We start from the raw sequence: 25278 nt of genomic DNA, 5'->3' as shown, positions 1-25278 counted from the left end.
AAAAAATGCCCCAGCACCCTGGGAACAGTGACGTTAAAAGACTTTTGTCAAGCCCTGATCCTGACCAAACCTGTTGGTGCAAAAATCAGAGAGCCGTCATAGAGTAATCAATACAAATCAACACAAAACAGGTAATGCTTTTTACTTCTTCAAAACACTATGCCTAGCACCCTTCCATTCTTGAGAAATTTATCTTCAATACTTATCAACATGTATCAAGTTGCCATATGATATATGACATGCAGCAAAAATAGGTCCCTGCTAATTTAGCAGGGATATTCAACTATGCAAAAATTTCTTAGGCCTATCTGCACTGTTCTGGCTTGTGCTTATAAACTTTAGTTTCAGCCTCAATATATCTAAGCATAACAAGTCAGGTAGTAATGTACTACATTAAATGTTGGCAATATTCAAGTCCATGCTATGGTTCACCACACAATGTGAATAGCATGATACAGAGGTTACATGTTTTCTACTCGAGTTACACACATGAAATCAAAGTTAACCCTAGAGTAACATTGACATTCCCCTTGAAAAAGGTGTTTTATATTTTCTTAAACAGGTACTTTACAGAATTGTATAGTGACTACTTTTATTCTGCAGCAAGGTCAGTTATTTTCTGAAAGCATAGCATTATGCTTTGATAACGCAAACATAATCAGCCAACACAACACAGAATCACAGACAAGGTAAAATGCTTAACACATTTTGGGCAAGGTGGCAAGGCTAGCCAGATTCTAGTTGGTACATAGTGTACATGCTTGCCCATTTCAAGTAGCTCAAATACCAGGTACATGTACAACAGAGCATCCAGCACTTGAAACTTATCATAGGAGTTCAAAACTTTTACCTGGTAATTAATATGCCTGAATATCAAGCATGAGGAAACATGTGGTGCCAACAGCCCCTGCACACAACATGGAATCTTGAGAATGCTGCCATGAATGCAATGTGAGTAAACATGTCCCAGAATGCAAAGGCACATGATCTACAACACTAGATTGTAGGAGATTCAGAGCTAGAGAGAGAGGTGACATCAATGAACATGCATTGAACCTGTTGCTGTATTCCTCTCAGAAAGGACACATTTCTACAGAGTGTAAAAGCACTGTAGCATGAATGCATGCATCCTGTTTTCCCCTGACATTTACTGCTCTTGTGCTGACACTTTCATAATTTGCTATCTGGTGAGCAATTTGACACTCAACAGTCACCTCATTACATGCTTGTACTCTGTTACTTCAGTTGTTTTTGCCCAAGTGTGTTCACTGTAGATCTTTGAAAGACAAATCCTCAAAATCATTTGGAGCTTCAATCCAGACACAAGATGAACATGACCCAAACTTGAAAAGTGCTTTACACATCAAGGTTATGTGCTCTGCGTATATTCATCAGCTTCTGCGGACAATATAGGAACAGAATCTTTCTTCAAGTCAATCTTTGTAGGTATAGTTTGTGAAAACTGAGAATTTCAGTTCAATTTTTCTTTTTCTTTTTCTTGTCCAACAGTCTATGACAAGTAGAGTCAACACCAGCTATCTTCCTAGTGGCTCTAAATGAGAATTGAAATACAATTGGCATTGTCCGGTACATGAAATCCCAATCTATTGGGTTACACCGATAAAATCACACTGTAATGGATCCAGAATTCCAAGTGTATACCTCATTTTCGTGCAGAAAGCACAAAGCTTTATCAGATCATGGAGGGGAAGTTAAAAATAAGTTACTTTCTCAGGAGCAGATCTAAAACAAGCAAGTTGGTGAATGAACACTTGATTGACATTTGTAAAGAAAGAAGTGAAATACTGATTGGTAAATCATATTCTAAGGCCTGTGATCCAGCAAATCAAACCTCAATTAATCTAGTAATGTGATACAGCCTGAGAACATTAACTTGAATGCTTACAAATGAGGTAATGAAACGCACATTGATACACAGTACATGAAGACCAAATATGATCCAATTGACGTAACAGGTATGTCTAATCGAAGGCACAAATTCTGCTGTGGCTCAACGAGACTGAACCAGAACGAATTCTACAGGCCTGCTGCTCACAGAATGACTAAAGCCTACGATGAAATATACTGTGCATAGAACTGTGTTACAACAGAGCTCTGCTGATTTCCATACAATGTCAATACAGCTCTCCTGGCAACTAACCTCTGCCTAACCATAGGTGGGCTGTGTTGTAGTTGTCTATACCTTCACCTTGTTGCACAGGAGGTGAAACTCGCTTTCATACCATCATATTGTTGATATCTACAGTGTACTTTCAGCGAGCATATAATTGGGAACTACCTGCATGCTAACACTGATGAACATTTCACTGGTGTTTACAGCTGTGTTGAATCATCTTCATCAGCATGGCATGCTAGACTAAAATGCCAATAAGATTTAAGTCAGCCTCACGTTTGAAATTAAGTATATCTGGTGCACCGAAACGGGTGCCTTGCATTGGTGCAGTTGCTAAGAAAAATAAATATTCCCAATCTCATGTCTCCTTTTTTCAATCTTTTTTTTCTTTTTTCAGGGGACATGCAGGCATGAAAGCATGTACAACAGAGCACAGATAGGACATTGCTTATCAAAGGCATGAAACGAAAAGCAAGGACATGCACCCCAGTTTTCTTTTCTCCATGGAACTCCTCACTCCCATCATCAATCATCATGTACATGTATATGTGACAAGATGAATCACTTCCTTGCTGTCACTTTGAAGTCTGCAAAGCGACATACAAGCGCCTACAGCACGTAGCGGCAGAAAACGCTTTGCGATCCCTGGACTGCTACCATAATCAAGATCCTGCGTTAGTTATACCATCAGCCCTGCCAACAATTGCTTCATCTCAGATGAAACCTTGACATAAAGCCAAGCCCCCTTCTGGAAGTCCTCATGTCGACAACTGTTTGGGTATTATTTGAGTCAGTTCCGGGACTTCCTCTTGAAGAGGAACTCGTCCTGACCGCAGTTCCTGGAAGTGTTGGCGTTCTTGGACTGGAGGAGGCCGGCGAACATCCCACCTGAGAGTTTGGCGTACTCTGTGCACTCTGATTTGAACACGGTGCAGACTGAGGCAAACTGACGACTGACGTTGTGAATCGCTGGGGAGAACCTTGGGGGCTCAGAAAGCGCTGCGGTCTTTGTGCCATGCTCACCACTGTTGTCTTCGGCGATGGGGGAACAGTGGGGGGTAGCATCCGTGCGTGAGGTGTGATAACTGGTGATCTGAGGGGAGAGCCGCAAGCACATGTAGCCACCATCCCCGTAAGCTGGGACACGGAGCCCAGCGGCCTCCCTGGTGTCGAGGGAGAAGAGCTGAGGGTGGTGCTGCTCCCACTATTGTTCTGATTTTGTTGCTGAACAAGCTGCGACTGGCCCTGCTCCGGGAACTGCGTCCCCATTGAAGGTCTGTGTTGTGACAAGATTCGTGTGCTGGGCATCGAGGTGAAGAACTGGGCACCACTTGTGATGATTTGGGAGTAGCTGGGAGGTGCATCTGATGGGCTTGGAGTACTGTTCAAACTGCTGAGGGATGAGCCATGTCTGTATCAAGCAAATAAGTACAATAAGAGAATTATGTTAAAACCACAAAGAAAAAGGGGTCATCTTCATTGTTTCATATCTATGGGCAGCAAACAATAACAGTTAGTGCACTATCCTCCTGTTAAGATTACCAGAAGTACATTTCAAAACATCCTCATTGTAAAAAGCTACTATATCACGAAATTTGACACTTCAAGTAACACAAACATTGACTTGACTAATCATTAAGCAAATTACTTTCCCAGCTTTACCCCCAAAAGGGAAAGAACTGCACATGTTTAAACTGCACTTGATAAGGAAGTAGAGTGCACACACATGGTAAAATCAGCTGAAGATGATTACAAATCACTTTGCATCATGCCATTGCACTTTTTTCTTCCTGGAATCCGTGCACTAAATCCAGACATGCTATAGTTACCCAATGAGATACCCCGTCACAGAAAAGGAGGCAAAAGATTAGCAACAGGTTGCCACAATGACAGGCCTGAGCAATGGCAACAGGTGAGGCAGCCAGCAGTTGGGTCACCGCACTATTCTGATTTTCAAGAGCCTGTGCCAATACCTCTGTAGCCGTTTACTGAACACTAAACATAGGTCACAGAAAAACCAACATAGATAACTCGCTATCAGCTGACAAAATCTCCTCCCTATTGCCATCCCCCCCCCCCCCCCAAAAAAAAAAAACCTTGCCAAAATGTGTTAGCATTATCTAACAGCTAGTCTTCCGAGTGTAACTACCCACTGAAACTGCTGCAAAGAGTGGGGAAAGACCTAGGAAGCGTCACAAACTATCGGACTGCTCTTTGAAGGAGGAAACAGGTGTCATTGTAAACAACTGGTCGTGGAAGTCATAACGATTCACAACACTCGTGTACACATGGAGACATTGTGCAGGATTTCTGCTCTATTCCACACATAACATAATCCTGCAGGTTTCATAGAATATAGAGCATGCTTGATTAGTAAGGAGCTAAGTGATACAGATTCTGTCACCAAAGTGTTCCCCCCCCCCCCCCCCCCCCCCCCGAATTCATGGCCATGTGCAGACGCTAGTGAGCATCAGGTAAGATTGTTCATTAGGGCTAGTACCTTGTGAAAATATATCAGTCACGTCCTCACCAACCTCCCAATTCCCATTAGCAGAACACTTTGATTATACGATAAGTTTGTCTTCACTTGGTCCTAGTTCCCTCGCGGGTCACACACCGTGTGCTGTGCTTTCCAAAGGTACTTACTGAGTTATTGCTTGTAGGCCACGGTGGAGTGGGGGACATCGGTGGCACTCCCCTGTTGGAAGACTTGTGCTGGGCCCCTCGCCCAAGCAGGCCGGCTGGGCAGACTCCACATTGTATGGAGGTGGCGGTGTGTCGTACGACACAGTCTCTCCAATTTCAGAGTATGACGGGAGCTTGCACGGTGGTACTGCAAATCAATCACAATTACAACCAATCATTATTTACTTGTTCTCTTCTTTTTTCACATGCATCATTCAACAAATGCTTTCCAAGTCTACTCCAGTATTCTATACCCAAATAACATAGCAGCTTCACTTATGAATATCTACAGGTTTTCCCCTCTATGTGTTATGCATCCCTTTTCCAACATACTCATTTTGCTGTTCAATTGTTACATCTTTGAAACAACTGTTGGCTCCAAGTTTGTACTCTTGAAACATAAAATTAATCACCACAACTTTTTACACAAGGAAACTGTGTGAAATAATCATGCCTTGAAATATATATCTTTGTTGTATATGCATCTCATACACTACTGCCGTTCTCTCCATATTGTAGCCTTGAGTCATTTGTTTGTTTGTTTGTTTGTTTGTTTGTGGGTTTGCGTGTTTTTTTTTTCTATCAACTTTTGATAAACAAGGGGAGGGAAGTAAGGACTGGCTGGAACATTTAACAGATATTTAAAATCAGTGAGTAGACAGTGTCTTGGCATTCATGCATCATACAAATTGAAGTTGCACTGCATGAAGCAGTACCACTATTAAGAATTAAACTCTTATCTCTTCTAACATGTCACTATTATGCATGTTGTATTTTCATCAATGGGAATCACATGACATGTGTACTTTAGGTAAACACAGTTGATTGAATCAGGGAATCATGTTTCACATTTCTCTCTGTCCCATCAATACCATTTGCTACGCTGGGCTGCAAGCTTATCGCATCACTTACTCGGTGTGATGTCCGAGAAATTGAAGCCTCTTCCGAGAAACATGTCCTGGATAGAACAGGTGCGCTCGCAGCGGTTGTCTCTCCATGGGTGAAAGCGTTTCCTCTGCCACACACAAAATCCAATGATGAACACAATCAGGAACCACACGAGCCAGAACCCTGCAGAAACATATAACAACAAAGAAAAGATGGATTTACACATTCCAAAAAAAAAACAACAACAACTGAGAGGATATAAATAGGCCATCTCACCCTCATAAGGTGATGAAGTTTGCAGTTAACTCCCAACCTTTGGCATCATACCATTATCATCTACAAATAATATCAGCCAGGTACAGTTGTATACCTACTCCTTAATGAATACTTTGTATACATTGCAGAGACTCCAACCCAAAGCACCTTCTGATCTGGAGATTCTCCCGCCTGAAACCCCTAGCAAACGGGAGACTCCAACTTGATGTGTTCGAAGCGCGAAGTTCCTAGGGTTCTAGATGCTCTCTTGTGCTATCTAAGGCTTATTTTTTTCAACACACGATAGAAATAAGTGAGAAATCTTTTCCAACGGAAGACAAAGAGCCAGGGCGGGAGAAATTAAATCTCAAACGGGAGAACGGGAGATTTTGCAAAAATGGGTTTTCGGCGGGAGATCTCCCGTCGAAAACGGGAGAGTTGGAGTCTCTGACATTGATGTGTTTTCCTTCGTCATGTTTATAAATAGAGCTAAGTTTTTCCATGTGTATGTCTACCAAGCTCTTAAATAGAAATCAACACACCTGGCAAACAAACTTTGCTCCTATTAGCAATTCCATTGAACATGCCCAATACACATCAGACATCAGTCTCATCTTTATCACCTACTTGCAAAGCATATATATCGGTGCAATTTAATCATGGGATTGTAAGGGAGCAGTACAATGTACACATACATTGTACAATCAAAGTTCATCTTACTTTAATTACATCAACAAAAGTATGGATGAGCAATTCACAGCATGTAGGCCCACATCAAACTCAACTTTGGAGCTAAGTATGGCATACTGGAAACTATGCCATGTTAGCCCACTGATAGTGTTAGAGTTGATTCAGAAGCACAAAATCACAACTTTAATAGTAGTTTCTGTGATAGAAAAAAATCTGTTTTCTCTTGGTAGGACCCTACTGTATATGTACAATTTGTACACATGTATGCCCAATAGGCCTACATATGTACATTGTATATTACACAAGGCAGTGCCTTTTATGTAAGAAAATTAATACATTTGTGAATAGAATCAAGATAGCATTTTTATGTTCATTTGCTTGTGATGAAGTAAAGATGCTGATAAGAAAACTACAAATCCTGACCCTACGAGTCTGAGCAATGAAATCTTTGAGAAGAAACACAAGATCTCTTCTGCATGATACATGTAGGTCACCAACATGTACAATGTACTGATCTTTATACAGAGGAAACACCGAGTCATGATGAATAACAGGGGACAGTCTCCACATTTAATACTACGACATGACAAATTTTGTGAGTCACCCCTCATGGAGATGTTCAGTACACATTAATGATTCAACACTAGTATACAGTCTCCAATGCAGTTGAAATACTAAATGATGGCTACAACCAAATTGTCACCAGTGACATGACTACGAAAAATGTAGGCCTATAGCCATTTTCAGTGACAAGAAAACATCCTACATGAAAGGATATGGTCAAACAGAACTGAGAAAATGAATGTTATTCAGTATAAATGGGGGTAGTATACTGTATGTGTCCTGCATACTTCTTAATACTCACTTTAAATATCTACAGAACTTGAAGGTATACATGGTTCCAGGATTACAATAGAGTCTGCACTTAAAGACTAGCAGTCTCTGAACCAGGAAACCACTTTCAGCAGGTTTACTCCAGGGGCTTCTCCTCACTGTGTGTTCTTTCTAACCACAAACAAAGGATTGCCTCTATCTACTACTCCTTAGATTCGCTATCAAATCACCTGTGATAGTTACTCATGCCCCTATCAAAGCAGATGGTCATAAGCAACATTGCTATGGCCTTGTCCCTCGCTTCTCCTGGCAGAGTGACCTTCGCTGCCAGTTAACACCTGATTGGCTGTAGGCCTGCAGGCTTTTCCGAGAATTTTGTGATGCACATGCTTCACATCAGAGTAAACAAAGCATGCAATATTTGTTTCATGACAGAGAAACACAGAACTTCAGCTGTGTGAGGCAGAGATAGGGAGACTGCAGCAGGGAGACTACAAGAATTTAAAAGGCAGGAAGAGGGGGAGGTGAATGCCATCTCCTTGTCACCTTGCATTGCATCAAACAACAATGGCTGAGCTATGGCAGCCTGTTTGGCCATGACCCTCTCCTTCCCATGTGGGTAAAATCCTAGAACTGGCGATCACCCTTTTCCCTGCACGCAGTAAGCATGGGGGTATGCACGATGAAAGCGTGTCAACAATTTCTTTTACAATAAGAATCCACAAAACCTCTGAACAATAGAATTGTACATTGGCGGCCAATGGGCCTACAAACATAGAGGCCTATGCCAACAGCTTCTCAATTGTTCCTTACTTTTGTCTACAGCACAAGTTGGATTAAATACATTATTGGTCTATGGAGTAGGCTTACTTGTACCTACAACTGTGTACATGTTTATGTTAAAGACATTAATGACTTCATGAGATCCCTGTATGAAGCTGAAATTTAAACATCGGAACAAGAAAGCTTTACTCTATATGATTTTTCCTATTCAAAGGATATATCACCATCATACACTAGACAATTTCACAGAAAAAAAAAAGAATTAAGAAAGAATTAAGAATTAAGAATTTAAAAAAAAAAATTATCAGGGAATCTCTGCTACCATTTTGTATGTAAATCCTCCCCCTCCCCCCCCCCCTCACCATTTCCCCCTCAATCTTTGAATATGAAGTAGAACAGCTAGAAGAGTACCTGGGATGCTACTTACATGTATTTATGTCTGAAAAATATGAGAAACTAAACATCACATGTTTGCCAATGTGCAACAGCCAACAAACATTCAACCAACATCTGGGCCTATTCCTGCTCTAGCCTTCCTGTTTGAACCCTGCAGATACAGTCAGTAGTCCTTGGCACAACATTTTACCTCTCTTGGTACACATTGTACCCATGCTAAAGAGTATAACAGGCTCTAATGGCAGATCCTGTACCGGTACTGGGTTGTTCCATCAAGGCTGTATGTAAGTGGATAACATGTTTGTTATTCCAACACACTGCCATATGCTGGGATGTTAAGGCCAAGTGCAGAGAATGCCTGGACAGCGTAGAGAGCCATCTATGCTCAAAGTGTTAGTGTGACATTCTATTTTCTATATCTTGCACTGAACATGTCCAAGCATTATCCAAATTAGGCCACTTGAGGGCAGCTAAAATTGAGACATAAAAATTTGTATTTTACATCAAGTACTCTGCACTTCACTTGCCATTATTGTGAAGCATCTTGTATAGACATTCTCTGCAGATACAAACAGGGTGTACATCTTTCCATACAGGCATGTGGTCCCATTTAAATACTACCATGAAGTACCAGTATCCAGTGTCTCTAATTTAATAAAGAAATCTTGTATCACTGAGTATAAAAATACTGCTGAAAACAAACACAAAATACTTCAAACGTTACAGTAAAAATCTGTAAAGAACTACAATCTCTCTCATTATCTCAAGTATACAGACACCATTTAGTAAGCAGTTTGGCAAGGCAATAGAACTTCCCTTGATAGGGTCAGCATGTACAGCTTATACACTGTATAAAGTCTCAAAACTCGTGTACAGTGTACAGGTGCATGCTAGCTTCCTTTAAATGCATTTGAAGATTGTTATACTATAAATTTATCAGTCAACAAAGTTAAAAAAATTATTTAAAAAAAAATATTCTCCTATACCAAATAACAGGACTGACTGCAAAGCATATCTGGAGGGATTATGTAGGCCTACTTTAAAGAGAGAGAGAGAGAAAAAAAAAATCACTGTAACTAGGCACAAATTTCAGAGGGAGCTACAAATGTATGTACAATCGTATTTCGTCTGTTATCCCCAAAACAAAGCCTCATTAAAAAAGTCATAAATGCATAAACATACATTTTGTTTTGTACAAAGCACAGGATGTCCTTGAGGTAGACTAGCTTTCAAAGGAGTCCAGAGGGGAAGAGAAAATGAGGGACAGAAAAGGAACAAAATGAGAGAGGGAGAGAGAAAGGAGAGAAAAAAATGACACCGTGTTGACCTTCGATCCTCCTGAAGTCCTACAATACTGCTAGCAACCAGCTTGTAGGATGAAACAAACATGTTAGGTGAGTGGAGTTCGCCTATGCCCTTATGATCTCCGAGATATTTTTAAACTACGCTCCTGATTTATGATCAGACCTATGGCATATTATCCCAGTTTTTCTTTGTGGATTGGGTGACAGGCTAAAGTTTCCTCCCCATCTGGAGAATAAAAGGGATGCTACTGCACTCATGCAGTCTCGAATAACATGGAACTTTTCACAACAATCCACTCATAGTCATAAAGGCTGCGTTCTCCTTCAGAATGGGCTCATGTGTCATCCATTATCTATTTGATCAATTTGGAGTATAGATATGAAAGAGTGTTTTTTTCCATGAATGCAACTAATAAAAGAATAAAGAGGAAGAGATTCTATTGTTTCCTCACCTGCAAACATATGACAAAATGGCTTTGTTCATTCCTGTGCTTCCAAAAAAAAAATAATAATAATAATAAAAATTATCTTCTGCAACTTTTGGTAGAAAATGCTTTGACATTAATACCTCAGCTCTTATTTCAGTTTCCCTGAATGTGATTTTACTTCGCAACATTTGTACAAGTCATGTACTTCAATATCACAAATAGTTTATTCCAATTTTTGTTGCTACACTTATGGTTGTGTATCGTGGGAGGCTGATACAAGTCAGTACTCTGCTGTGGTGGTGTGAGACCACACGTTCACATTCGACAGTCTTCTTGTGCCAAGTGCACCGCCTCACCCTGCTGTCGCCTGAAGGTGAGGAAGTAGAGAAACGAAGTCTTGGGGAAGCAAGATCCTCCGTGCATTAACAAACAATGCTTTCAAGAGGAAGTGTCCATCAACAATGCATCCCTGGGACGTTCTCGATTCGCCATGAAATCCAGATAAGCATGTCACACTACTGGGTAATTTGTAGGCTATGCACTAAGGTTAACATCACACATTGTCTTTTTTTTTTTTTGGGGGGGGGGGCAACTTTAAAAGAAGTTCATATCATTTAATAACTCACATTTCGTGCTTGTCAAGTTTATCAAGAATAAAATGTTATTCCGCTACATGGCATCACAAAATACAACTTTGGCTTTTAAAAGTAAGAGACTTTCAAGTGTAGTGTATGATATATTGAATTTGTTCACTGCAGCATATCATGGACTATTCAAAATCAACTGTTGCAGAGTTACAGAGAAGTTTGCCTTCAAATATATTTCAAACACGATTAGACTATTTGCAGCATGACTGTTCGAGCAACAGAACAGGTTTATGCTCAGTCTCAGATGTCATCCTTCCTTTAACCAGTGGTGATCTCAAGCCATTTGCTAGTTCCCCCTTTGGTACCCTTACGCTGACACTGCTACGTCAATGCTCTAATGAAGGTGTGGCTACATAATGAGCCCAAGTAGCAGCTTTGCATGAAGGACTATGTACAGTGTATGCTATCATCGATTACACATCTTTAGCTCACAGCAGATGCTGAAGGACAATGCATGCGTAAGCATTTCAATTCTGATTTAAACATTTCAATTGATTGTCAGAAGAAATGTTGTAATGACGAATATTTGATATCTACCCCACACAAATTGTCACTATCAATCATACAACAAAACCAAGAACATCTGGTAGTGGTATTACAGGAGAAAAAGACAAGTGCTACAAATTTATATGACAATGGGGAACACAGTATGCAGTCATGACACAACTGCCTAATTTTAGACAAGACATATTTTCAGTTGCCATGTATGTACTGTCTATTAAAAAAAAAAAAGAAGCATAATGTGACATCATAATGGCATTTTCCTTGGCATGGAACATTGTATTCTGTCTACATTGTAGATCAGGAGTGAGTGTGTGTGTGTATATGTGTGTGTGTGTGTGTGTGTGTGTCAGTGGGTGCAGGCATGAACTTCGAAGGGTTGCAATCATCTTGGGTATCCCCATCATGTCTTCCAAGTCTTTCATTCTGACCATACATTGTACATTTCTATACACGTACATGTAAGCAGAACAAAAAGATTTAACACAATTTGCTAACAGCTTTGACTGCAATATATATTTCATCTTTAGAGACTACACCTTTATAATGCAGATGAATGATTTGACAACATTCACATATATCATCACTCCACATCTAATGACATTGTAATAATTGATCAAATAACCATATTTCCATCATATTGTCAAGTGTTCGGAGCTAGAAGACTCCAAACTCCATTGATATTGTAACAGTGATAACTTATGCACAGAAACCAGTCCATTACCCCGTGTCTACAGGAGATTTTCTTCTATTATACTACAGCAACAGAACTTTCTAAATTATCAATTTCATATGGTTGTGATAATATGTAGCATGTTTTGAGGTATAACATATGATATTGGAATATTTTTTGAGGATAGCATAGCGAGTCTCATTTCACTTTCTGAACTCACAAAACTATCCGAGTGAGCTCCTGAGGACTGTGTGGCATGTACTCTTTTAACAGGGCCATAATAACTTGCATTTATGCCAACACAAAAACATATGAGTGGGCCTGTCTATACACCAGTAATGCTGCAGCATCTTTTTTAACCCGTTGATGACGAGTCCCGAGTATACTCGGGCAGGGGTCTATGGGAAATGCGTATTGAAGCAAAATCAGTCCATCCTCGACGGGTTAAGCATGAAAGGCTGATGTATTCTACCCTTCCTTCCCCACTCCCCCCATCCCCCCATCCCCCATCTTTTGATTAAACAGGGCCAGGCCACTAAAATCCTTAAATCTGACATTTTGCTGGCCCAAAATGCTATGTAGTGGCCAGAAATAACAGCAAAAGTAACAATCCATTTCAATCTTAGCTGCCTGATCAGGCCACCAATAGATTAATTGGGTGGCCCAACACCAATTCTAGTGGCCGCAGGCCACCACTTCTGAAAAGCCCTGCTGAAACCAAAGTGGGATTTAGGTGGAGAAGATGAGAAAACTTACACCATAGTTCATAGTAATATGTACAGCACTCTCCGCTTCCACAGCAGTGGCCAGTGTCGCACCAGTAGCCTTCTGCCTGACAAAACTCCCTTGCCTGCAGAGGACAGAAAGAGCAAAATACAGAAAACACATTTTTACTCCATGTATTTCAACACATTCCCTTCAGTTTAGCATCTAATAAAATAAAAAAATAAACTGGCACAATTGAATGTAATACGGTATAAGCTGGTATTTTCACAGGGTTTGATTTTCGCAAATTTCATGAATCACTATTGGGTCACGAATTCAACAACATGCGAAAATGTCACCATACGCTAAAGTAATAGTGCACTTGCGATAGCTTCGGTATCAATTCACGAAAACAACATCTCAAGAAAATGTCCGTGGCCTCGTCATTTGCGAAAATATCTGTATGCAAATATAACAGCTTTATACAGTAGCATTAACATTTGCCAACACCTACTGATAAGTAGTGACTTTCTTTCTTATCTTGAACATCTCAATATCAGGATAACTTTAGAACTTTTGGTCTTCCTACAACAATCTATAAAGGAAGTTCAGCACAACATCATGAGCTTCATTCTGACTACCATCACAAGCTACATGTACCGAACAGTCACATGGCACATACACATCTCCATAGAGTTCATGGATATGCCTTGCATTTGAGAAATCATTATGGCTTCTGTGGCTGTCAGGCCAGGCTTCTGCCGACCACCAGTATCTACAATGTACTGTACCACATCGTTCTTCATAAAAAAAAAAAACAACAACAACAGTAAACCCATAAAACCAGAGATAAATTGTGGTTAACAGCCTTGTGCAATCTACTCATTTTTATGTTCTTTTTCAATCTTCAATCCTATCACCACAGACTGGTATGATCAGGAAAGGGAAATTGCAGAAGGGTTGAAACTCACTACTCACATCTATACCTTAGCTGAAGATTCTTGCAGATTGTGTGCATTTTGGATTTGTTTAAACATTGCAATTCGTTAATTTCATATAGGATGCCTCACTGGACAGAAGAAAGAGCAGCGTTATTAATATCCCTGTGGAGAGAATTTGCTGTACTGCTCAACTCCCTGGTTGTAGAATCGTACATACGGTGATATAGGAGATTTTGAGCGGGGAAATCCACTTTCGAACCGCGAGCCAGGCAGAGTAATATTGCAAAGTGCGCATGCGTCAATTTTCGGACTAATTTCCCGAAGCAGGCTGTTCGAGCTGATGAAGACGCACATTCGCTGTATCGGGCTATTTTCTAAGACCGCAAAATGTCCCGCTAGTTTGAACTTCGGGCTGATGAAGACACGCCTGTTTGGGGGATGAATTTTGATGGATTACGTGATTGAACAGTCTAGAATTCATGCATATGACATGTCCTATACTTATAAAAGGTTGGTAACCCCTACTGTGTCTTCTTGGTGTGACTTTCACGAAGAAAGAACACAAACAATGGTGGTGAAAAAAAGAGGATGTTAACAAATGGCAGGAAACCACTACACTTGGATCACACTGACCTACTGTACCTGTTCGATTGATTGTTTTTTCCTCCTACAGAAAAATAGGGCACCGTTAGTGTACAATAAACTATTCCTGTACCTGCAAAATGCCATTCACAGAATGCTTTTAGTCATCAAATTAGGGATTCATAATGACACCAATTACTGGAAAATCTGGAGACTTACATCATGAGTCAAATCCTGAGATTTTTGCTTGAATGGTGGTAAAAAAATGTCACTAAATTGCCCGATCAGCAGCGCAATCCAAATCCCCCAAAATCTTCCAAACTTCATAAACATACATGTATGTATCTTAGACTGATCAGATTTCAAATTCGAGCAAGCACATCATTAATTTGACTAATGCTCTGTAATAAACTTCTACTCTAGCACTGTCTTAAGCTTTTTGGACTTTCAGCACTGTCTACACCTTTTTGGACTTTGTATCACTTTCTTTACAGATGGTTTTCTTGATACTCTCTGAAATTACCCACATTCAAGAGAAAACATCTTTGCGCATTTTTCAGGTTGAAATAATGTATTTTGTCCACTTCTCTTGTACTGTTCACTGTTGTTCTATTGTGAAGCCACATCATCATAAGAACATGAAATACTAGTACTTCTGGGGCCCATTGCATAAAAGTTACAATTATGGTAACTTTGCCATCCAATGGTAACTACAGTGTACCATGGCAACAATACTCAACAGCCAATCAAAATCAAGAATTCCATGGAAGTTACCATTGGATGGCAAAGTTACTATAGTATAATTGCAACTTTTATGCAACGGGGCCCAGAACTGCCCTGCTTCCTCTGTAGGCCCTATATTTCACCAGTCAGCATGGAAACTGGAAGAGGAGGTGCAATAAAAGGGGGACAGGGCAACCATAAATTACATTCACAGTTAAGGAACCTTTGTGGTTCATTACTCAGTCCTTGAATTTGGCAAGATGCATGCCACTTCATTAAATAAGAAAACTGACTTTGCTGTAGGCCCCTCAACCTATACAGGACCTATCAACTAAAAGCATCTACATTGTACACTATAGGCCTACATTGTGAAACTAATCAGCTTAAATGATATTGAACAAAAAACAACTTTCTGTAATCCCAATCTAAAAACCACACATTTACAACTTGTAAGGCCATTAATAATTGCTTTCTAATCAAATCAAAGTGGGCAACTCATACTTTGCATGGAATATTGTTTGCTGTTTGCACCTGTCAAGAAGGCTACCCAAAATCCAAATGAACTGCCTATAGCTGCAAACATGATTAAAAACAAAATGTATCTTTGCAACCTCAAAAAGGCTATTGGTTCTGGTAGGTTGATTAGAGGTTAAAAAGTTGTGACGGACTACATTTAGGAAAGGGAATGACAACCATTAAAAAAAATCCAGAAAAGTCTTTGTTGGGTGAAAGGCCAGACACTGAAAACTTCTTTGAAGAAATTTTCTTTTTCCACTAGACACATTTCTCTCTTCTGTTTGCAAAGTAATTCACTATGAGATTAGTTCAATCTGACCTCCTTTCAATACCACACTCTTCAAATCCACTGGTTCCACAACATGGTTTGGAGCACTTGTGTGACTTGGGCTAGCCTTCACGAGCACGTGCCAATTGCTCAGTGGTCACATTCTACACTTTGTACATATGTTTATTATCAGCCAGACCTGATGGACAAGGCCATGCATTTATCTGCACTGATCAGCATGTATTCTGCCTATTCTCTTTGTCTGCACTGATCAGCATGTATTTTGCCTATTCTCTAATTACTTTTTGATACTTTTTTTCCCAAATTTTCTGTGTCGTGTAACATGGCTTGGTTTATAGTGTGTTTTGTTTCATTTTGTTTTTTCACCACTCTAGATTCTAAAGTAAAGTTGTATGCATCTCAAACTATACAGGCAAGTACAATATCATCAAAGGAAGACACTCTCAGAAGTTGAATATAAACACATCAACTTTACATACTGTACGAGCTGAAATTTTCGCGTACAGATATTTTCGCGAATTGCTACTTGGAGGACATTTTTGTGTGTTGTTAATTTCGCGGTTGCGAGGGTCTAACTGAACTTACTTATTCGCACGTTGTTATTTTCGCGTGTTGTTATTTTTGCGTTTCAAAGGCGATTCACGAAATTCGCGAAAATTTCAGCTCGTACAGTAACAAGTCACATTGCTCAGTAAAATAGGCCTACCATATTCAATATGACACTATATCACAGAGTTCAGGCGGAGAGAAGGTGGTTATACAATGTAGGCCTACATGTATTGAGTGTTAAACATCATGCTTCTGCAATACAGTACAGTGCTATTACAGAAAGTGTGTGGTAAAAACAAACCCTGTATTTTTTACTACCATATTTTTTTCCTACTGCTCACTGTACATGATACAGTAGTCATGAGAAAAGGACCAATTTTACACTGCATTAGGAGTTGAACAGCACTGGCATATTATATATGAAATGACCACAACTGAATATGAAAAAAAAAAAAAATCAGTTTCAGAATTACAAGAAGCACAATCAATTCAATACTGTTACACAACATGGTTCATTATTTTCTTTGGGAGGTCACAAATTGGGAAAAACAATGCATGAGTATGCTCCAGTGGATAAATGCACAATGTACAGAGCATACTGGTGAGCACAGTTTGCACACAAGTTGAGAAAGCTAACCCTGCCAGGGGCCCCCATGCAAGCTTTGGAGAGATAGCATCTGGGCCATACATAGTGGACAGGAAGCCATAGCTGCCAGGATTCAGGGTCGCACACCCACTACGAGCTCTTGTCCTCACACAAAGGAGCTACCCTGTTATTGATCTGTCCATGAAGTCTACTTAGGGCAACAGGGTCCAGTGTTTAGGGAGTAACCGTCTTTCTCTTCGTTCCCCTTTTATTGGCTCAATGGATTCGTACCAAAGGGTCTTACATAATCTTGTTGCAAGTTCCCCCACCTAATACTGAATGGGCCTTGACAAGGACCTTTCCTGGGTGCAGCTTATTTGTAGACAAGTTGTTGTCCTTTTGACAGTTATATTCAAATGACACAGAATTATTCAAAATCTGGGGGTGCTATTGAAATGCATGTCACAAAAGACACTAAGCATCTCTAGGGAATCTTGCTCTCTGTGTAAAATCAGAAGCAGTCATGACAGCTCACTACCTAAAATCCTTGAATACATGATAGCTGTTTATTTGATATCGGTAAATATGTACTTCACATACAGAATGGTTTGTATCACAACATTATGTGCTATCTTGTTGTTCATTGAGAAACATTTCTGATACTCACAGGGGGCCCTAAGAGTTCAAATCAAACTCAAAGGAAGATGAAGTAGTCTACTATCAAAGGCTAACAACTATCAAAACAGCATGATGGCCTCCAAGTAGGCCTATGCCTTGTTATGATTCCTATAGGCCTAGATCACAGCAAATATTCTAAAAAGTTGTCTGTAGGGGCTGCATTTATAGAAAACAGAAACAGCACAAATCTTTGAACAAGAAGCACTGAGGAGCTTCCTATGTTGGCTCATTACAGCTGATGTCATGTTACTTATCTGGTTAAATCTGATTTATTCTGTTGTGATTTGGTGACAGTGAGGGACTCTATTCTTGCAAGAGTGAAAAAAAGTCTTTTGGATTTCTCATTCATAAGATATGGCTGACTTCTGACTACAATAGGACTAGGCAATCATGCCATGCTTGTCAAAAGGGAACATCGCTATGTTCAGCTACGTTCTATACTTGCACTGCCGCTATACCCCTAGTTGTCATAGGCTATTATGCATTTGTCATACTGGGAACAACTGATACATCATGCAGTCAACAACATTTTCTTAGAATAATCTTGTAAGATTCATCGAAGAGGCCTTCAAACTCCTGGAGCTAGGCCTATGTCGGTCACAGCATTGACCTCTGACTCCTCTGTAGGTTCGCAAGAAAGCTCCATGTGACCATCAGCTCCCAGGGTCCCCCTCTTCATGTACCTATCTCCTCAATGCCTGGCTAATGTATGACTGAACCCACGTAGCCAATGACTGTCAAGCACCAATGCACACACTTGATTGGACAAAGTCTGCATACTATTTGCATGGTTCATTCGATATTACTGCGCACACTCACAAGCAACAGCTGGGCTCAATTGTATGCTAATGAGGCCAAGCCTCCCAACTTGGGGGTGTGGCTTAGTAGAGAGGGAATTCAGTAACCTGTTATTGAGGGGTTTTTGTTGTTCTTTTTCTTAGAGTCTTATTATTTGAACGACAAAAGTCACTGACCGTTAAAGGTCCTGTTTTCTACAGGGCATAAACACTACTGCTGCATGCTGTATCCTGTGTAGAGGCAAATATTGTTCAGACAGAAGGTGATATAACGAAAGAAAGTTGACACTTTAACCACAAACCTGCTTGTGTAGCATTACAACATGCTTAGTGATAATGATGCAATCCTGCACGTGGAGAGTCTCCACACTGCCTGGCTTCGACAAGCAGTCCTGAACAAAATGTATCTCCCATGTATAATCCAGCAACATGAGAGAACTGGGATGTACATCTTTGTGCATTCTCACGTGGACACCTTTGCCCATTGGCATCAAAGGCCAGAACAAGCGACTGTTCTGCACGTGGTGGGAATGGGAGTTTTGATGTCCCAGCCCCCTCTCCATACAAGCATTCCAGTTGTCCATTTGATTTGCCCTGCTCACTACTTTTCATACTGTAAGTGTACATCATACACAGAAAAGGCCAGCAGCACAGTATCATAAAACTACAGAATTTGGTTGTTGCTGTTTTTTGTTGTTGATGTTGTTGTTGAACAAACATTAGCTCTTTTCTTTGGAATGTAATATACATGTAGGTTTTCCGAATTCCATCAGGATGCAAACTACAATTTGTATCCAAATCATGCACTAACATTAACATACACACAACTACAAATTGTATCTTCATTGGGCAAAAGATGACACACACAATACACAGGATATTTTAGAAGGGGGATTAGATGGTTATCATATTTTCCTAGATCTAGCATTTGATCTTTCAACCGAGTGTAAGCAGAGAACTTTGCTCACAGGAAATTTCTTCCGACCTAACATGCATACAGAACATGACTGTTTATTTGACACAGTATGCTGTACTTGATATCAAAAACATAGAACTGTCAAATCAGCCTATTCCACATGTAATTCAAAGTACATTGTACCATCCCTTCATCAACATTTGTTTAAAACACTTAGTCTAAAAACAAAAACCACACTCAAAAAAATGAAAGAAACTATCCAATGTTGTTAGAACTGAAAGATACATAGGCCCTACTGTATATGTATGTACTACTACTGCTATGATTCCCTAAGTTCGCAAATTACGTCCACTTCATAAACCACTCTCAGTGACTGGTTTCCAGCATGAAATGTTGAAATTAGAAAAGAATCCAATCAAACATTGGGAGGTGGTAGTCACTATCTGGCACATCTAGCAGTGTGACAGTTAGAGGGCACTTGAACTTTGCACCTGCTTACTACTGGCAAATGTGACCAGTTACCTGGAAAGTATTTTACACATGCTGCCATACCATTCAAAATAAACCTCGAGTAGACTCTCAGACACGAAGCTGTCATTGCACCTGTTTTTGTGTTGTTGGTTTTTTGTGTTTTTTTTTGTTTGTTTTTTTTTGGGGGGGGAGGAGGGCATTTTCATGACAACATAATATATACAGTACAGGTCAATTCTCATTTAAAGATACAAACAATTGGTATAAATGCCACCTTGCAGTCCATCAAATGTGCTATGAGGGAATCACAGAACATTAAATATACATCATATCATATCATATCATTTAACGGAATGGCATGGTGAAATTGAAAATATGCATATATTCTCATAATATATGCAATGTAGCTCAAAAGGCAATGATATCTCCACTTGATTCAGCTCACAAGTACATACACAAGTAACATGACAAAGTAAAATGTAGTTGGGTAAGTTTGTTTAGTCTTTTGAAAAGATCATACTTCCCCATCTTCTTGGAAAATCAAGGAGTACGACACCCATGATATAGGCCTACTTTGAGCAAGGTCATGGAGTGAGGAATGGAATTTGTGAAATTACTTGATTAAACCAGACAACGAATGCTACTCTGATAAGTGTCATCACCATCACACAGTTGGGCAGATTTTACCGGCCCATATTCACAGAGTAAAACAAACCTCAGTTTAAATTTCAAACCATTACTCTATATACATAGATGTGGGAAACGGTCATACACGTGTACATTGTACATCGATGTGCCTGTGTTGATGATTGGACGTCTGTCGGTGTATGCGACATGTCACATGCTTTTACACAGCTAAAGTCTGCATTTACTGTAATCCATAGACACCATCTAAATCCCCTTTGCAAATTCTGACCTTTGAATAAGGTGCCCTACTGGATGACTCACTGACACCTACAGTGTAACTATATACAGAAAGAACATCTTTTTTCTTTTTCCTGATATCAGCTACATTGTACATCATAATCAATATGTTTGAGATTGAGTTTGAATTTACTAATATTCAATCATGATTAAAAGACCTGCAGTCAGCAAGGCTGAGATGCACATTGTAGGACTACATATACTTATGTAGTCGCAATACATACAATGTACAACACTACAAATAATAAAAAATCCAAAAACAAAACAAAACACGAAATGCCTTCCTCCCTACCCCCCCCCCCAAAAAAAACCCACAAAAACACACATACAATCTACTCTACAGAACAGCATGAATCATTCATACAGAACAAAAGAAAGTAATAAAAACACCACTCTAGCAAACAATGAATGAATTTGGAGCGGTATGGAATTGCTTCACGAAGAGAAAAGAATGAAAGAGGTAATTGTAACTGATCTGATTTCTAGTGCTAACGAGCTGAGTACAGTTAACCTTTCTTTCAAAAAATAGAGGGACTAAGGTCTGGGTCAAATTGATTACAAAAATAAACCTTTACTAAAGGAAACTACATTGTAAACTCTTGAAAGTACATGAATGTGATATTGGGCTGGATATATACACCATACTTCGAACACATACAGAACAACAGTTTGACAAACTGCTGCACAAATGCTGTTCTTGTGGATGTACATTTGAACCTTGGTGCATGAACTGGACCTGCCCATTCTTTCCCCTCTGTAATGTATTGATTTCATAAACTTACTCTCTACCTGTTTTTCATTTTCTAAGGTCACAAAGGTTTCCCAGCCACAGACTAGTTAATTAATATAAGAAATAATCTATACAGTAGACCTACATGTGTGCGATATGCTACCTCAAGTATGATTTGGGCACAAATTTTCACTGACTCACTATATGAACAATTCTGATGCACACTTAAAAGTATCTTGGTTCTGAACTCAGGGCATATCCATGTCAAGACATACGCCTGTGCTATGTCATCTGTCCATTTCATGAAATAGGGCCTACCTATTTGGTCAATGTTAATACATGTAGCACAGTATATTTTGAAATTATGGGGAGTAGGAACAGTATGTGAAAGATGCATGATATTATACTATTTCAAATCTTTATCTTTACATTTTGAAGCTGTCTCCCTACACAGAAACCCTCTTTTGAATCAAATGCATCACCATTTCTCTCCCTTACATGCTGCTGCAATTTTCATTTTGCTGAATATGGAAGCTGGTTATATCCCCAATAAATGGGCTTATAGTTATTTTGAATGGAATGTCTCATATCTACAGAACTGTCAATAATGTGATATCTTAGCATGTTGCATGGTGGGAAAAACCTTGATACCATGTGTAAATGTAGTTGTGGGAAGTGTACATCACAAGTGCAAACTCCTTTGTGCATTGTGGCCAGAGTCCATGGCCTGCTCAGGGCCAATAGAAGATAGATTATGAACTTTATGGTTCTTTGGTTTTGAACCAGTCATTTACAAGGAATGAACTTTGATACAAACATTAGAACAAAATCTTCAGCTAGAGCTTGAGAACATTAAATGAGTAATTTATACGTAACAGAATTGGGGTGGAAAGGTCAAAGACTAAGTTGAAACTTACATTGTGTGACTCAAAACAAAATCCCCTTCAAAACTCTTCAAATACAAAAATGCCTCAATTCTCACTATAACACAATATAGAATAAGACAAAGATACAGTTCAATTTCACCTGTCTTCACAGAACAATGCTATTGTTCACAACCATAAACATACTTTGGATGAAACATTTACTCATAGCTTTTCTACTGTCCTACTGGTTTACACAATAATCATTATGAAAAATCATGTCAGAATTTGTTTTTAACTCAGCAATTACAACACATTTCCCATCCCATGTGATCATTGCACTACTTTGTCCAACAGTACCTAACAACTCACCATCTATGTGTACTTGCTGTGGAGACCTTTCTATATCGATGTTTTATTGTTGTTGTTTTATAAGTGAAGGTTTGTGAGCAGGTCAATGAATTAATTTGAAAGGCAAAGATATTGTGACATAATAGTATAGGTATAACAGTTTTATGAAAACACATGAAAATCAGTGCATTTCATTGACTTGATATAGACTTCTTACAATGCAACTTGTAGTTCAATTTCATTTTATGTGGTATGGTACTACAGGGAAAGATTTGCAATTTCATGTCTACAAAAATTATTTGTCTCTGAAAGTATGCCTGTACAAAATGATGACTGCACCATTACTTCTATACTACTAGTACATACTGTATAAGCTGTTATTTTTGCAAGGGTTTTATTTTCACAAATTTTGCAAATCACTGTTGGACCATGAATTGAAAGCACACAAAAATATCTCAAATTGACATGCATTTGACATAACCTAAATGTCAAAATTGCAAGAACATCTTGTAAAAATGTCTCTGACCTCCTCATTCATGAAAGTATATGTACACAAGAATAACGGCTTACACAGTACATGACTAGATTATCTACATGTAGTTTAGTAGTCACGGCCACTATGGGATGTTCGCGTGCTTGTGGTATGCAACTGTTACATTTGCTTAACACAAGTTTCTACTATGACTAGTATGAGTATGAACATTGACATGCACATCTGTCAAAATACAAGACAATCACCCCCAAACCATCATCACTCCCCACCCCCACATGACATACACTTCTACATTGTAGTAGATCTACATTAGAGGTTTAATATTTCTGGATGTTTGAATTCAGAAAGTCAGATTTTCTTTAAATGTTGAATATGGAAATCCTGGGCCCTATTTCATAAAGAGTTGATTTGATGACAACTCTTCGCTGGAATGACAATTGTCATGGTAACGACAAGAATACAGCTTCCTGATTGGTTGTTTGCTGTGGGAAGTTGTCATTCCAGCAAGAGTTGTCATCCTAATGGGGCCCAGATTGTATACCGTCTACAGCCGTTTCATCCTAGAAATAGTAGAATAGATTACCCCTTGATATGCCATGTAAAAATTGAATACATACATGTACACTTTATTAAAGACAAAGGCAACAAATGAAACAGAGTTCAGACCTAGGCTGCAGTTATGGTCACAATTTCACAGAGCACAAAGGTAAAGTAAAACTCTATAGCATCTAAACCCTTGAGAGAGAGAAGAATCTAGCTGGAATCTAACTATACACAGCCCTGTCGCTGTACACAAGTGTAACTGTAAGTTGCGACACTGACTGATCACATGCAATACTATTTTCTTAATTCTATGTTTTAAGACAGGCATTTAGAACCGTTCTATGTCAGTGACAAGTGTAGTTCACACATTACAAATGAATCATCAGTGTCAAATTGACCAAGAGACGAAGTGCTCATCAAGCAGTGGGTGCATCGCACTGGTTCAGTTCAGCCAGGTACAGTAACTACCGTACAGTGTCAGTGAGGTTGAAGTTTCAGGCCACAATAGTACAATCATCACTGCCTTGAAGTGCCGCTTCAGCCTTCTTGCAAGTTGCATGGATCCTCTTGGCTCTGCTATTCCCTCCGCAGCTCCGGTCGATGTCCCTTCGTGTTCGTGACTTATTTCACAAAATTATGATCTAAAGCAATCATTCTGTACAATAAGTTAGATTGCAATGACATGGACAACATGCGCGAAAAGAGAGAAGAGGAAATTCAGCCGACACATCTCGCTATCTTCAGAACAAACGCCAAACAGACGGTCCGAAATTGATCCTAGTCCCAGCTGTGAAGACAGAGCGTGGGTACAGTTGTACAAGGGCTTGACAAGGCCTCTCGAAGTTTGAAAATCCCAAGTATATTCCCATAGAAATCTCCTGAGTGTACACTACAAGAAAGTTAATATACTGTAGCAATCTCAAACTGATAAACTTACCTGAGATAGCTCGAAGAGCTGAAAAATTACAGCTAGAAAGACAGTTGGGATCTGTACACCCAGCATCCTGCACAAAAACAGCTGATCGCTGGAGCTCGCCATTTTCACACACGGCCAGCTGATAGCTAGCTGAGCAAAGTTAGCTTCCTAGGCTCTTTATCTCAGCTAGCAGCATGAGCATGGATTCACGCAGCAAATTATGCATGCACAACGATCGTTTCGAAATCGACCTGCCTGGCTTCGGGTGCGTCCACTATAATAAAATAGGGGATAATAGGGAGGGACAAAATATCATAGAATATTTAGACAAAATTATAACCTTACAATTGGGCATGACATCATTTAAAATTTATTCAGAATCAAATCGAGCAATAAATCAATGGGATAAAATCTTGACATACCACAATGATAGATCTATCTCAGAGTAAACACTAACACATAAAAATGTAAACCCTATACACGGTAC

At 39.5% G+C, this 25278-nt stretch overlaps 1 protein-coding gene across 1 annotated transcript; it reads right to left on the bottom strand.

The window, feature by feature from the left end:
* On the bottom strand, positions 1 to 24950 carry LOC139726793 (uncharacterized). The gene is made up of 5 exons (XM_071637785.1): positions 24813 to 24950; positions 12975 to 13068; positions 5732 to 5890; positions 4781 to 4967; positions 1 to 3545 (listed from the first exon to the last, which is right to left on the bottom strand). Exons 1-5 carry the CDS (start codon positions 24912 to 24914, stop codon positions 2843 to 2845), a joined length of 1245 nt encoding a protein of 414 aa, XP_071493886.1. The 5' UTR covers positions 24915 to 24950; the 3' UTR covers positions 1 to 2842.
* Positions 24951 to 25278: the final 328 nt, after the last annotated feature.

This window comes from Diadema antillarum, unplaced genomic scaffold, assembly GCF_040938485.1.
Source record: "Diadema antillarum isolate AM-2024a unplaced genomic scaffold, OU_Dant_1.0 seq00000098_RagTag, whole genome shotgun sequence".
In the NCBI taxonomy this organism is placed as follows: Eukaryota; Metazoa; Echinodermata; class Echinoidea; order Diadematoida; family Diadematidae; genus Diadema; species Diadema antillarum.
The sequence above is the reverse complement of the archived record's forward strand: the minus strand, read 5'-3'. Positions and strand labels throughout refer to the sequence as shown.